Source organism: Rhinatrema bivittatum, chromosome 1 (assembly GCF_901001135.1).
Source record: "Rhinatrema bivittatum chromosome 1, aRhiBiv1.1, whole genome shotgun sequence".
Lineage (NCBI taxonomy): Eukaryota > Metazoa > Chordata > Amphibia > Gymnophiona > Rhinatrematidae > Rhinatrema > Rhinatrema bivittatum.
The window spans coordinates 256,659,897-256,674,520 of record NC_042615.1 but is presented as its reverse complement, the minus strand read 5'-3'; the positions used below and the strand labels follow the sequence as shown (position 1 = coordinate 256,674,520).

The following is a 14,624-nucleotide window of genomic DNA, read 5'->3' as shown; positions in this document are numbered from 1 at the left end:
GTGGTATTGCAGGAATGAAAATTAGCAGGTAAGAACCAATTTTCCTTTCCTGTACATACCCAGATCAGTCCAGGCCAGTGGGATGTACCAAAGCCACATTACACCGGGTGGGAAACCTAAAGACCCGCTCGCAGGTTGCTCTCTCCAAAAAGCGCTTGGTCCGGATCTCTGACATCCAGACGATAATGCCTTGTGAAGGTATGCAGGGAAGACCAGACTGCGGCGCTACAAATCTCCTCAGGTGACAACAACTGACACTCCGCCCAAGAAGCCGCTTGTGCTCTCGTTTTTTTTTTTTCCAAAAAACTTTAACTTCTAGTAACAGAAAAAAATAAAGCCTAAGCTAAGAATAATAGAAAAAAATCCCCAAAGGGGCTACTTCCCTGTATCGCAGACACTGAGGGGGAGCCTTTGGGTTGCTGAGGGAGCCAGTCCTCTGGCTATCAGGGGACCCGGAACCACATGGGCTAGCATCGCCAGGGGTAACCAACCCCCAACCCCCGCCCGGCTCTACCTGAGGGATGGCTCAGACACTGAACCTAGCACCTCAGGGAGCAAGAAAAGTCCGTCTCACACAGAGCTGCAGGCATACACGACCACCATCTGCTGGAGTCAGAGAAATACTGATGAGCTGCAGGTGGCACACTTGGGATACCAGTGCCTCGAAGCTTTACTCTCTGACTCCATCTGCTGGTGGGAGTGCATAACCCACTGGTCTGGACTGATCTATGTACAGGAACTCACATTTCTGGGGGACATATTATTCTTTTGCTGTTCCCATAGGGTAGCATCTAGTTCAGTGATGGCAAACTCCAGTCCTCGAGTGCCACAAACAGGCCAGGTTGTCAGGATATCCATAATCAATACGCATGAGACAGATTTGCATGCAATGGAGGCAGTGCATGGAAATCTTTCTCATGCATATTCAGTGTGGATATCCTGAAAATGTGGCCTGTTTGTGGCACTCAAGGACTGGAGTTCGCCATCACTGATCTAGTTGTTTCTAGCACACTGGGCACAGCATAGAACACTGGCCACCAGAAGCATGAGTTTACTCTTTCTGAGACCAAGGAAGGAGTTAAATTTCCAGCACAAGCTCTGTGTGGTGTGCCCCTGCATCTAATCAAAATGTATGCTCTCTGGGAAAGGCACATTCAGCTGAAGATTATGGGGTAGATTTTCAAAGGGATACGCGTGTACCCCTCGAAAACCTACCCCAAACACCCCCTGCGCGCGCCAAGCCTATTTTGCATAGGCTCGGCGGCGTGCGCAAGACCCGGGACGCGCGTAAGTCCCGGGGCTTGCATGGAGAGGCGTGCCGGGGGCGTGGCGGTCGTGACGCGGCATTTCGTGGGCGTAGCATGGGTGCCGCGAAGTTTCGGGGGCGGCGCTGCGGGCGTGGTTTCGGCCCGGGGGCGTTCCGGGGGCGTGGCCACGCCCTCCGGAACAGCCCCCGAGCCGGGTGATGGCGCGTGCAGATTTATGTCTGCCTCCAGCAGGCGTAAATCCGGTGAATAAGGTAGGGGGGGGGTTTAGATAAGGCCGGGGGGGTGGGTTAGGTAGGGGAAGGGAGGGGAAGGTGAGGGGAGGGCAAAAGAAAGTTCCCTCCGAGGCCGCTCCGATTTTGGAGCGGCCTCGGAGGGAACGGAGGCAGGCTGCGTGGCTCGGCGCGCACAAGCTGCCCAAAATCGGCAGCCTTGCGCACGCCGATCCCGGATTTTAATGGATACGCGTGGCTACGCGCGTATCTATTGAAATCCCTCGAACAAAAGTACACGCTCGCACAAAATTATAAAATCTACCCCTATGTGCTGTGCAGCCAAACTCTGGCATACAGTTCAGCTGTAGGTGCCTTCCCTGGAGAGCTTATGCTGAAAATGTAACTCCTTCTTGCATCTGAGGTGGAACCACACTGGGCGCAAGAAGAGACAACACTAGCTACCAGAAATGTGAGTTAAATTTAAAGCATAAGCCATCTGAGACGGACACACCAATCACAGGTTTTCTTCTTTTTCCTGAACAGCAAGTCATGCACACAGTGACAAGGTTTTAGCTGCCAGTGCCTTACCTAAGAGTTGACATTGGAAATTAAACTCCTGGGTCCAAGGTAGAGTAAATTAACATTTCTGGAAGCTATTGTATTGCTGCGCTCCGTGTGGTAGTAGTTGCCACACTGGGCACAGCAATAGTATAACATGGCTATAAGAAATGTGAGGCAAGTTTTACTCTTGCTCTGAGCCAAGAGTTAAGTTTCCAATGTTAACAAAATGTGCCTTAAGCTTTAACACACCACCCTGCTTTACTGGGGAACAGCTAATACCTTCTTTAGAATGGGATTTGCATGCACCTGTGCTAATTTTAATGTTTGTTTTTACTCTTGTTTCAGAACAGATTTTTTAGGAGTTAAAAACTCTGTTAAATACCATGGTTAATTTACCATGGAAAACTACATGCTAAAACAGGAGTAAAACCTGCACTAACATCAGCATGCCTTATTACATTGGCCCGTAAGTTTGGTTATGGGGGTAACCTGCACGGAGTGGCAGATGCTACGTTAATAGAACACGAGCACACTGTTTAACCTGCTGTCAGACATGGGTTAAATAGGCGCCAATCCACCCCCTAATGCAATTGGGGGATTAGTGCCTATTTAACGCGCGTCCGATGCGGAGTGAATGAGTTAGCGCTCATCACAATCAAATGCATGTGAATGAGGTTATTACTTATTCACTCTGCATTCAAAAAAATAAATGTGCATCTCAAGACGCACATTTATTGCTCACAATTCAACCGCCGAGTTATGAAGACTGACCAGCATCCGTTTTCATTTCTGGCAGACGGCCGGTTATGAAAGCAGACGCCGAGTTTACAGGTGTTGGTCTTCATAACCGGCAGCCGCCGCAGGGTTGCATTAGCAAGGAGGCTCTAAGGTCACGCAAGTGACCCTAGCACCTCCTTGCAATTGCGACCCCCTAATTTGCATATTGCATGGCACCCCCCTTGTGGGCACCATGCGTGTGCTAAGAAAGCTGGCGCTGAAAAGTCAGTGCCCGCTTTCCGCAAAATTTATTGCATCGGCCTCATTGGGATAACATGCACATATGCCGATGCAATACTGTGCGATCAGGCCAGCGCACAGGTTGATGCATGTCCATAACCCCTTATGCAATAAGGGGATTAGCATCCAAACCAGTTGATGAGTCTATTAGCTAGTACTCACTTATGTACAAAATAAATGTGCGCCCGATGCGCATATTTTTACCTTAAAAAATTAACACGAGTCCTGGAGTTGGCATTAAGTCTTGAGGAGCCCCAAAAGTTTAAAGAAAAGCAGAAAATACAACTTTTCTGTGGTTTCTCCAACTTAATATCATAGCAATATTAAGTCGGAGGAACCACAGAGACCAGCAACGTGAAAAAAAAAATTTTTTAAAATGAAAAAAAAAAGACTTGGCAGCAGTCAGGTTAGGAAAACAGATGCTCAATTTACAAGCATCCATTTTTCTAATTTGTGGCTGTGCCTGGGTTAGGAAAAATAAAATTAGGTGTGTTTTCCTAACTTGCGCACAGCCACTTCTTCCAGGTGCCCGATGCTATGGCCGCACAATTTATCCCTTGCACGTCCTTTTTAGCACGGCGGCTCATTTGCCTGTTGCATCGAGCACCCAGGAGAGGTGATTGCATGCATATTAAAAACAAGTTCATTCAGTTGGGATGCACTTTTTTAGCGCATTGGTATTGCATCGGCCTGACAAGAGTGGCAGTTACTACCATAAGCAAATTGCTTCGGCAGACTGGATGGACCATTTGGCCTTTATTTGTCGTCATTACTATGTTACCACCTTTCACTGGTGTCACAAACCTGTAGATGCAGTTGGAAAATTACGCTTGGGGTCCCCGTGTTTGTAACGGGGCTGTATTTCAGGCGCAGTGGACGGAATTGGGCATTGCAACCGTATTTCTGCATGTCCTGCATGGGAAGGAGAGATGTCACTGGTAGTACTGTAACCCCACGCTTGCTTCAAAGATCTTCTTAAGGCAAAGACAGCAACAATAATCATGGATAAAGTAGCGCTGTTGCCGTGATGCACGGGTCTACCATAGAGGCATCCCCATAAGGAAGCACCCTGTGAACTCCTCTCACTAAGGGAAGGCCTGTGCAGTGCTACTAAACTGGGGTGGAGTTGGTAAGCTGGAGAACTTGCGACGGGTCCTTCTAGCTTTCAGTAGTTCCCCTGGGCGTCAGACCTTTTTTCGGGAGCGTGCCGCTCCACATCAAGTTCGCTGCACCTCCCCGACCTCGGGGAATCACGGCCTCAGCCGCGCCTCCCTGACCTGCCGCATCCGGTTGCTATGGCTCTTAAAGCCAGCGCTGCACCCGCGAGTGCATTACCGTATCTTTCCTTTCAAACACAACTTTATTTTTTTTTTTTAATTTATTTAACACTTTGGCACTACCTTTGAAGCAAAGATAGTTTCAGTATGTCCTCGTGATGCACCCTCCCCCCTCGCCGCAAAAAAAAAAAAAAGCAAACACACTAGGAAGGTGGTGCCTCATATTTTGTAAAAAAGGACTGAAAATGTAGTGGTGGGTGGGAAGAGAGCTTGTGGGAGGGGAGGCCAGGCCCAGGTATAGGACAGGGGTTTCACGCCTGGCAGCTCCCCCTTCAGCCCACGCAGGCCGTATCCGGCAGTTCAGGGCTAGAATGCACGGCGCGCGCGCCGCCCGGGCCCGGGAAGTGGGGACAGTGGCCTCGTTGTTGCTCGCACCTGTGGAATCTGCCGCGCGCCACGGCAGCAGGATGAGTGAGAGAAAGCACAGCTCCGAGAATGAGGGCAGCGACAGCTCTGGCGAGGAAGGTAGGAGAATCCAGGGCAGGCTCGAGCGAGGCTGTCTCTCCTTGAATGGCTGCATTCAGTGCTGTCGTATCTGGTTCCCTATTCAACACCTGATGACTTCTTTTAAAACTGTGCACCTCTTTGTACAATAAGCAGCTGTTTTATATGCCATCGTTATAATTCATTCGAGAAAAGAAAGTGAGAATTCAGCAGGCTGGGGTTGTTTTTTTTGTTTGTTTGTTTTGTTTTAACGTAGGACAGCTGCATATCAATTTATATGCTGAGGACATGCGATCAGAGTACAACTGTAGACACCTCCAAAAGTAATTATGTCCCTAATAACGAAGCCTAAGAACATAAGAACATGCCATACTGGGTTAGATCAAGGGTCCATCAAGCCCAGCATCCTGTTTCCAACAGTGGCCAATCCAGGCCTTAAGAACCTGGCAAGTACCCAAAAACTAAGGCTATCCCATGCTACCTTTGCTGGTAATAGCAGTGGCTATTTTCTAAATCAATTTAATTAATAGCAGGTAATGGACTTCTCCTCCAAGAACTTATACAATCCTTTTTTTAAACCCATCTACACTAACTGCACTAACCACATCCTCTGGCAACAAATTCCAGAGTTTAATTGTGCATTGAGTGAAACTTTCTCCAATTAGTTTTAAATGTGCCATATGCTAACTTCATGGAGTACCCCCTAGTCCTTCTATTATCCGAAAGAGTAAATAACCGATTCACATTTTCCCGTTCTAGACCTCTCAAGATTTTAAACACCTCTATCTTATCCTCCCCCAGCCGTCTCTTCTCCAAGCTGAACAGACCTAACCTCTTTAGTCTTTCCTCATAGGGGAGTTGTTCCATTCCCTTATCAGTTTGGTTGCCCTTCTCTGTACCTTCTCCGTCGCAATTATATCTTTTTTGATATGTGGTGACCAAAATTGTACACAGTTTTCAAGGTGCAGTCTCAGCATGGAGCGATACAGAGGCATTATGACATTTTCCGTTTTATTCACCATTCCCTTTCTAATAATTCCCAACATTCTGTTTGCTTTTTTGACTGCCGCAGCACACTGAACCGACGATTTCAATGTGTTATCCACTATGATGCCTAGATCTCTTTCTTGGGTTGTAGCACCTAATATGGAACCTAACATTGTGTAACTATAGCATGGGTTATTTTTCCCTATATGCATCACCTAGCACTTAACCACATTAAATTTCATTTGCCATTTGGATGCCCAATTTTCCAGTCTCACACGGTCTTCCTGCAATTTATCACAATCCGCTTGTGATTTAACTACTCTGAATAGTTTTGTATCATCTGCAAATTTGATTACCTCACTCATCATATTCCTTTCCAGATCATTTATAAATATATTGAAAAGCACAGGTCCCAGTACAGATCCCTGAGGCACTCCACTGCCCACTCCCCTCCATTGAGAAAATTGTCCATTTAATTCTACTCTTTGTTTCCTGTCTTTTAGCCAGTTTGTAATCCATGAAAGGACATCGCCACCTATCCCATGACTTTTTACTTTTCCTAGAAGCCTCTCATGAGGAACTTTGTCAAATGCCTTCTGAAAATCCAAATACACTACATCTACCGGTTCACCTTTATCTGCAAGTTTATTAATGCCTTCAAAAAAATGAAGCAGATTTGTGAGGCAAGACTTGCCTTGGGTAAAGCCATGCTGACTTGTTTTATTAAACCATGACTTTCTATATGTTCTGTGATTCTGATATTTAGAACACTTTCCACTATTTTTCCTGGCACTGAAGTCAGGTTAACTGGTCTGTAGTTTCCCGGATCGCCCCTGGAGCCCTTTTAAAATATTGTGGTCACATTAACCACCCTCCAGTCTTCAGGTACAATGGATGATTTTAATGATAGGTTACAAATTTTTACTAATAGCTCTGAAATTTCATTTTTTAGTTTCTTCAGAACCCTGGGGTGTATACCATCCAGTCCAGGTGATTTACTACTCTTCAGGTTATCAATCAGTCCTTCCACATCTTCTAGGTTCACCGTGATTTGCTTCAGGCCATCTGAATCATTACCCATGAAAACCTTCTCCGGAACGGGTATCTCCCCAACATCCTCTTCAGTAAACACCGAAGCACAAAAAATCGTTTAATCTTTCCGCGATGACCTTATCTTCTCTAAGGGCCCCTTTAACCCCTAGATCATCTAACGGTCCAACTGATTCCCTCACAGGCTTTCTGCTTCGGATATATTTTAAAAGGTTTTTAATCAAATTGTCTTTTAGCCTGTCTTATCAATGTCTTACATTTAACTTGTCAGCGCTTATCCTTTATCCTATTTTCTTCTGTTGGATCCTTCTTTCAATTTTTGAATGAAGATCTTTTGTCTACCATGCCGGTAATCGTTTTGCCTTCCTTCCACCTTTCTTAATGAAACACACAAGGACTGAAATAGATCCTTTCCATTCTCTGTCTTCCATTGTGCATGTATAATCCGACTTTCAGATGAGTAGATGTTAATTGCAAATTTTTTTATGTACAGGCAATATAGTAAATGAGAGTAGATAAAGACCAAAGGTACCTCTAGTATGCCCAGCAAATTGCTTTTGGTAATAACTGCTGCTTCATGCAGTTTATTCCCTTGCCTACTGTTAAGGGTAATAACTGTCACTCTGTGCAGGTTACCCCCACGGAGAAGTATTTCCCCTAAAGTTAATATAGGTTACCCCATTTTTTTCATTTCCATCCTCTAGCGTTTAGGGATCCACAGTGCTTATCCCATGCCTTTTTGAATACCTTATTGTTCTCGTCTTCACCACCTCTTCTGGGAGAACATTCCAGGCATCCACCACCCTCTCTGTGAAGAAATATTTTCAGATGTTGGTTCTCAGTCGACGCCCTTGGAGTTTTATATTGTGACTCTTGAGTTTACTTTTCAATGAAAAAGATTTGATGTCTGTGCATCATTATAGCCTTTCAGGTATCTGAAGGTCTGTATCATATTTCCCCTGTACCTCCTGTCCTCCAGGGTATAAATATTTAGATCATTTAGCCTCTCCTCATAGGTTTTCCAATACAAACCCTGAAGCATTTTGGTTGCTCTTCTCTGGACTGCTTCCATTCTATCTCTGTCCTTTTTGAGATATGGTCTTCAGAACTGAACAGCGTACTCCAGGTGAGGCCTCACCAAGGAATCTACAAGGGCATTATCACCTCTTTTTTTTCCCTGCTGGCTATTCTTTTCTCTTTGCAGCCCAGCATCCCTCTGGCCTTAGCCACCGCCTTGTCACATTGCTTTGATGCCTTCAGATCTCCAGACACTATCACCTTAAGGTCCCTTTCACGATCAGTGCACATTAATATTTCACCCCCTATCACTTATGTTTCAGTTGGATTACTGCACCCCAAGTGCATGACTCTACACGTCTTTGCATTGAATCCTAGCTGCCAAACCTTTAACCACTCTTCACGTTTTCTTAAATTGTTTTTCATTCTCTCTACTCCTTCAGGTATGTCCACTCTGTTGCAGCTCTTAGTATCATCTGCAAAAAAGGAAACTTTTCCCTCTATCCCCTCTGCAATGTCAAGCAGAAAGACATGGAACAGAACTGGCCCCAAAACTGATCCTTGAGGATCTCCACTTAATACTGTTCTCTCTTCAGAGAAGGTTCCATTTACCATTACATGCTGTCTCCTGTCAGTCAACCTGTTTGTAATCCATTCCACAATGTTGGCACCCGTTCCTGGGCTTCTCATTTTATTTATGAGCCTCCTGTGTGGAACCGTATCAAATGCTTTCTTAAAATCCAAGTAAACCACATCGAGTGCTCTTCCTCAATCTAATTCTCTAGTCGCCTAATCAAAAAAATCAATCAGATTCGTTTGACAGGACCTTCCTCTGGCGAAATCATGTTACCTTGGATCAAGCTGTTACTTTGGCTGGCCACAGAGACCATGGCCAACCGAGCTTACCGCTTTTGGAGGCGGCCCGCCGCTCTCTGAGCCTCTGATGCTGGGCTTGGGGGTGTGCCCTCGGGCACCGAGGTCTGCATCCACATCGGGATGCCTCCTTCCGCGGCTGGGCCCCGCCGCCTCAGAAGCCCCCGCCCCCGACGTCCTTTAGGCACGTGCGGCAAGACCAAGTCCTCTATTAAAGAGGCCAGCGCAGGAAAACTCCGATCAACCCCAGGAGGCTCCACCCCTTGGGAGGTATTTATACGCATAATTCACCAACCTCAGGTGAGTTAGCAAGGACTTTGTTTTTGCAGCTCTGCCGCTTCTTCGTGCTAGAAGCTCTCTCTCTCTCTGCCCTTTGGGGTATCTCTAACCTGGGTACCCACTCCTCGGGGGCCCCTTGCTTTCTTTTCAGGTGCCTTACTGGGATCAGGTACTCGCTCCTCGAGGGCCTGCTCTCCCTGCATCGGTGCCTGTTACCATCTACTTCTGCCTGGTGGAATGGTCAACCTTACAGCTACCATCTAGTGAGTAATCTATTCTCAGTCTGTCTCATCTACAGCTCTGCCGAGCTGGGAAACCTACACCTGGAACTCCCTATACCATCTTGGTGAGACGGGTTCCCTCTGCCGAGGGTCTCTGGACTGCTACCTCTGGATCACCTCACTACTGCTACCTCTGATGGTATACATCAGCTGTACAATAAAAGACAAAACTCTGTGATTGTGCATCCTGGGTCTAGCCCAGTACTGTGGCTCCCCACGGGGGCCCCTCCCTGTGGGCGTGGTCATCTCCCACAGTACCCAAGAATCCACTCAAACACCTCGAAACCATAACACAAGCAATCCCCCAGATTTGGATAGTTCACTATCCTTTCCTTCAGCAGAGTCTCCATTAATTTTCCCACCACTGAGGTAAGGCTAACTGCATGGAGTTTTCAGCCTCCTCCCTGCTACTACCTTTGTGAAGCAGGACCATAGTTGCTCTTTTGCAATCTTGTGGCACTACTCTCATTTCCAGGGATCTATTAAACAGGTCTTTCAGCAGAACCACCAGCATATCTCTGAGCCCCCTTAGTATCCTGGGATGTACCTCATTTGGCCCCATTGCCTTGTCCACTTTCAGTTTTCCAAGTTCTTCTCATACATTCTGTTCTGTAAATGGAGCTTTGCATACCCCACTCACATTTGCACTTTCGTCGAGCAGATTTGGTCTTTCTCCAGGGTTTTCTTTAGTCAACACTGAACAGAAGTATTTATTTAATAGTTCTGCTATTTCTTTATCTCACTCAACACATTGCCTAGTCTCTTTCAATTTTACAATACCTCCTCTGACCTTTCTCCTCTCACTGATATATTAGGCATGAAAATTTGTTTAAAACAAAAGTGCAAAATGCAACACATAAGGCTAATTTGTATGATTTGGGGGCCCCCAAACGAACCTTATTTGTATGATTTGGGGGCCCCCAAACGAACCTTATTTTTTTCATTTTGTTTTAATCTAATGCATCAGGCCTAGGTCTAGGCACAAAGCCAGGGTTTCAGGTAACAGTCTGAGGCCCAAAGTAGGGGCCGTGGCCTAGGCCTGAGCGTGATGCCAAGGCACAGGCCGACACTGAGGCTGTGGCCAAGATCCCTGAAAAAAACCCAAAACTTACCTGATCCATAGGATAACCAATGAAGGTTGGGGCCTCAGCCTAGCTCATATTCAGGCCCAGGCCTTGGGAGCTCCTCCTCTTGGGTCCTCTTCTTCGACGATTGAAAGCCAAATAACGCTGTTTGCTGGGGTTACGCCTGATTTAATTAATTTTGGCATGATCCTAGCGGGTGGTGGTCATTTTGCTTTCAAGCGCCGAAGAAAGAAGACGGAAAAAGAGCTCCCAGGCGTGGGCTCCAAGGCCCTGGCATTGGGCCTGGATTCGGGCCTAGGCCCCAGCGTCGGGACTTGGCCTCCGGGTCATGTTGCGGCATCTGGCCTGAGGCCCCGGCATCTAAACCCGGGCTCCAGGTCAGGTCATGGTGTCAGGCCGGGGCTTAGGCTCTGGCCTTTGTCGAGGCCCAGGCATTGTGACCTGGCCTCCGGCTCGGGTCATGGTGCTCGGACTGGATCTTGGCCAAGGCCCTGGCATCAGGCCTGGGTCTTGGCCGAGGCCCTGGAGTCTGGACCCCGCCTTCGGGTTGGGTCGCAGTGTCAGGCCTGGGTTTGAGCTCCAGGTCAGACCATGGCAAGGCCCCAGCATCGGCACCTTGCTTTCAGGTTGGGTCACGGCGTCGGGCCTGGGCTCCAGTCTAGGTCAAGGCTCAGGTGTTGTAACCTGGCCTACAGATCTGGTCATGGTGTCGGGGTCCGGGCTCCGGCCTAGGCGTCAGACTTGACTAGGCCGAGGATGCAGCATCTTGCTTTGCCTTAGTCCTAATTGGCGGATCCCTGCTGGATTGGGCAAGTGGGGGCGGGGGGAGACTCCTGGCCCTGGCATTTTTTCAGGAGGGTAGGAGGTGCTGTTGTTCTCGTATTTTGGCTGTTTAGGGGTTTTTTTTTTTGTTTTTTTGATTCATTTTTTTCACACGAATGAAATGAATCAAGCAAGCTAGAAACTGAAATTTCTGGGGAAAAAGCTCCCATAAACAAAATGAAAACTATTTTTCCCCCTGCACATCCCTATGTTATATCTGAAAACCATTTTCTTTCCTCCCTTGACCTCTTTTGCAATCCTTTCTTCCATTTAATGTTTTGCTTTCTGCACGTATTCATGAATAGTGATAATAAGATGCAGATGAGGAATGAGTTAATGAAGGTGGTAAAGTACACAGATTAGTGCATCTCTCTGCTATATTTTATGTGCGTTTTAACACTGCATACTTGGCTTCTGAATACCTTATTAGTATAAATTTGTGTTAATATGTTTAAACTAGTTTGCATTTGCGTTAACACTGCTGTTAATGATTTGCGATAGATAATGCAGGTGTTTAAAATTATCATTAACAAATTTAATGCATTGTCCCCTTTGTTTGTAGAGGGTACAGATTATTAAGGGCATATCTGTAATATGGCGACCTAATTCCTGTTTTGCATCATATAGCTAATATTTCTTTATATGCTGGCATTTTTCACCTCCAGGTGATGCTTTTTGTGACTTTTATTTATGTATTTTTTTCTATTTAAAGATTCATCTTTGAATCCTTTGTGCAGACGAGTGTAACACATTCTGTTTGCTTGAGAGTATCAACATAAGTGATTATGTAACAACAGATTACAGGAAAATTAGTTTTCTATTTGGGCTACAATGATTTTAACCACTCACGCTCCCATTTTGCCTCTGGGATACACAAAACATCGCTCTTATCAAATACAATCGGGGCCAAGCCAGGTTTCAAAAGTAAGGGATGAGCAATGATTACAGTAAAAACAACCTTTCTTTGTTTTATAATAAACAGCATATTGCATGTTGCGCACCGTGACAGCAAATGCAGTGCCAGTACTTCTATTTGTTACAGAAGCCTTCCTGTAGTTTCTTTCAGCAGGCTTATATTTTTGAGTTGGACATCTTAGAAGTGTGTAGTATGAATTGTGAATGTGCAGCTTTGGTACGGCAGGGAAATCATAAAAGCATAACAGCACAGCTGTTCTTCCCTGAAGCATTAGGCTTTTCAAGAGAGCAACAAGAAAAAAATAAATAAATAAATAAAATGGCTGGGGAGAGAAATCAGCCATGGAGCTAACCTAAGGGCCACATTTCAAGTATTTTTTCCCATAGATACTAAAATGATTTTCCCTATTTTGTATGTCTGACCCTTAGAGGAGTTAGCTTAGTGGGAGAGTCCCAGAAAGTTTCAACATTAGAGCCCATAAATGGGGAGAAAAAAAAAAAAAAGGTTGTGGAACAGAAGTGGGCATGGATCCCTTCTATAGGGTGGCAGAACAGGATCCTGAGCTTGATTCTGGGCACGGCGGAAGGTGAGTACTAAATGGAAAAGCTATTAAATTTTATGTGACAATACTCGGATGGGAAAAAAATAGGTGGTTGTACTGCAGCAAGAGCACAACTCTCCCAAAGACCTAGTGGCAGCAACAGAGTCTAATTCTTTTTCCTACAAGAAGTCTTTCTCTCTTACCATGACTGGGACCAGAATGCCAATTAATTTCAATGACCATCGATTTTTACCAGTTACTGTTGAAAAGAGTAGAACCTTCACCTGTGCTAGTCCTTTGCTCTGCAATACACTCCTTAGGGAGCTATCCTTGGTAAAAGACCACCTGCTCTGTCAAAACAGCTGAAGATATGACTCCTCCTTCAAACCGTTGTTCTTATCTTCCCTGCTCTAGAAATGGACTATGTTTCTGCTACTTGCCTGCTGTTTTTATCATTGATTGCTGTAACCCTAAGTCAGGTAAGGTCTTTCTTTGATTTTCATGTTCTGTTTTACAGCCATTACTGTTAGGCACTGCCTAATTGTTGTTTTCACAGCTGATGCTTTGTTGTATTAGAGCTTTTATTATTGTTGATTTTGTTCTTGATTGTTAATTTTGTTCTGTTGCTCGATCTATGTGTTTATTTTTTGCTTTTGTTAATTTTTCATGTTTATTATGCTTTGTACCGTACTGCTTATGAACAAGTATCCTGTGCATTTCTTTCTTTTGTACCTTGTCCTGAGTGCCTGCTAGAGAGAGCAAGTAGCAAATGTTTTAAATAAAAAAAACTACCAATGCGAATTATTTATTTATTTAATCATTTTTATATACCGAACATTAGTGTTAACTTCATGTCAGTTTACAATACCGTTAAAGAACAAGCCATTAATCATTGTCACACAAATATATTAATAGTTATTCTAAAAGGAAAAAAAACACAATTAAAATAAATATGTGAATATTGGAATGCATCATTTGCTGTTCATTGTGCATGTACAAATTCCCTAGAATGGAATTCAATAACTCTAGTCCTTCAGGACCACAAAGTTTGGCTTCGACAGTAACCAAAATACACAAATTAAAGTTAGTTCTCAAGCAAAATGTATGCAAATTTATCTTGTGAACATTCGTTGTGGTTAGCGGATGACCTATATTTGGCCATTGAGGGCAGGAATTGGGCACCCCTGCCACTGACTTGCTATCAGGTCTCAAAGAGTTCAGCGCACTCCCCCCCCACTGGCTTCCTTCCAACTTAGGTTCGTGCCTGGGTCTTGCCCATGGTTACTGTATCTAAGAGAGATGAGATCAAGAATCCATATGCCGATTTCAGTATTAAATCAGGATATTACAATCAGTGCAGCAGAGCTAATTTAAAAAGTACCTTCCTAACGGTGTTATTTTACTAAAGGCTTATCGCATCGCGATAAGCCTATCTCGTGTGGTAAGCCTCTATCGCACGCGAAAAGGCCCCCCCCCCCTTTTCACATCCAATAGCATGCAAATTCGAGTCAGGGAGGAGTTGGGGTGGCGAGGGGCCAGAACTCGGCGGTGTCTTCGTTGGCCGGGCGATAATGTTACTAACATTACTTGTCCGCCAGTAAGCGGGCCAATAGCACCACCTTTCACGGTGGCGCTATTCGTGCGAAAGCTGGCGCAGCTGGCGCACCCGCAAGAAGCCGACGAAATCGCACCCGCCGTGGTGCGAAGACTGCGGGCTTTCGCAGGCCCGTCCCCCCTTCCCCCTTAGAAGACAATTAGGAAATATTGTGTTTAAAACAAAGAAATACTGCCATGATGCCATGGCTGATGCAGAGAGAGTTTTTGACATGCTATCCTGAGGCCTCCTGTTTAAGGTTATTGAGAAGTTTAGGCTTAATGTAAATGTGTTAAAATTCATCAAGTTACTAAAAATTGGTCCTTGAGCTACAGTGCTC

At 45.4% G+C, this 14,624-nt stretch overlaps 1 protein-coding gene across 1 annotated transcript in view; it reads left to right on the top strand.

Annotated features, from left to right (window-relative positions):
• The first annotated feature begins 4,711 nt into the window (after window positions 1–4,711).
• The window catches only part of SLC4A11 (solute carrier family 4 member 11), a 726,210-nt gene continuing 716,297 nt past the window's right edge, over window positions 4,712–14,624 (top strand). Inside the window, exon 1 of the mRNA XM_029593900.1 lies at window positions 4,712–4,860. Within this exon, the coding sequence (XP_029449760.1) occupies window positions 4,803–4,860 (58 nt within the window). The 5' untranslated portion in view covers window positions 4,712–4,802. The remainder of the gene's footprint in view (window positions 4,861–14,624) is intronic.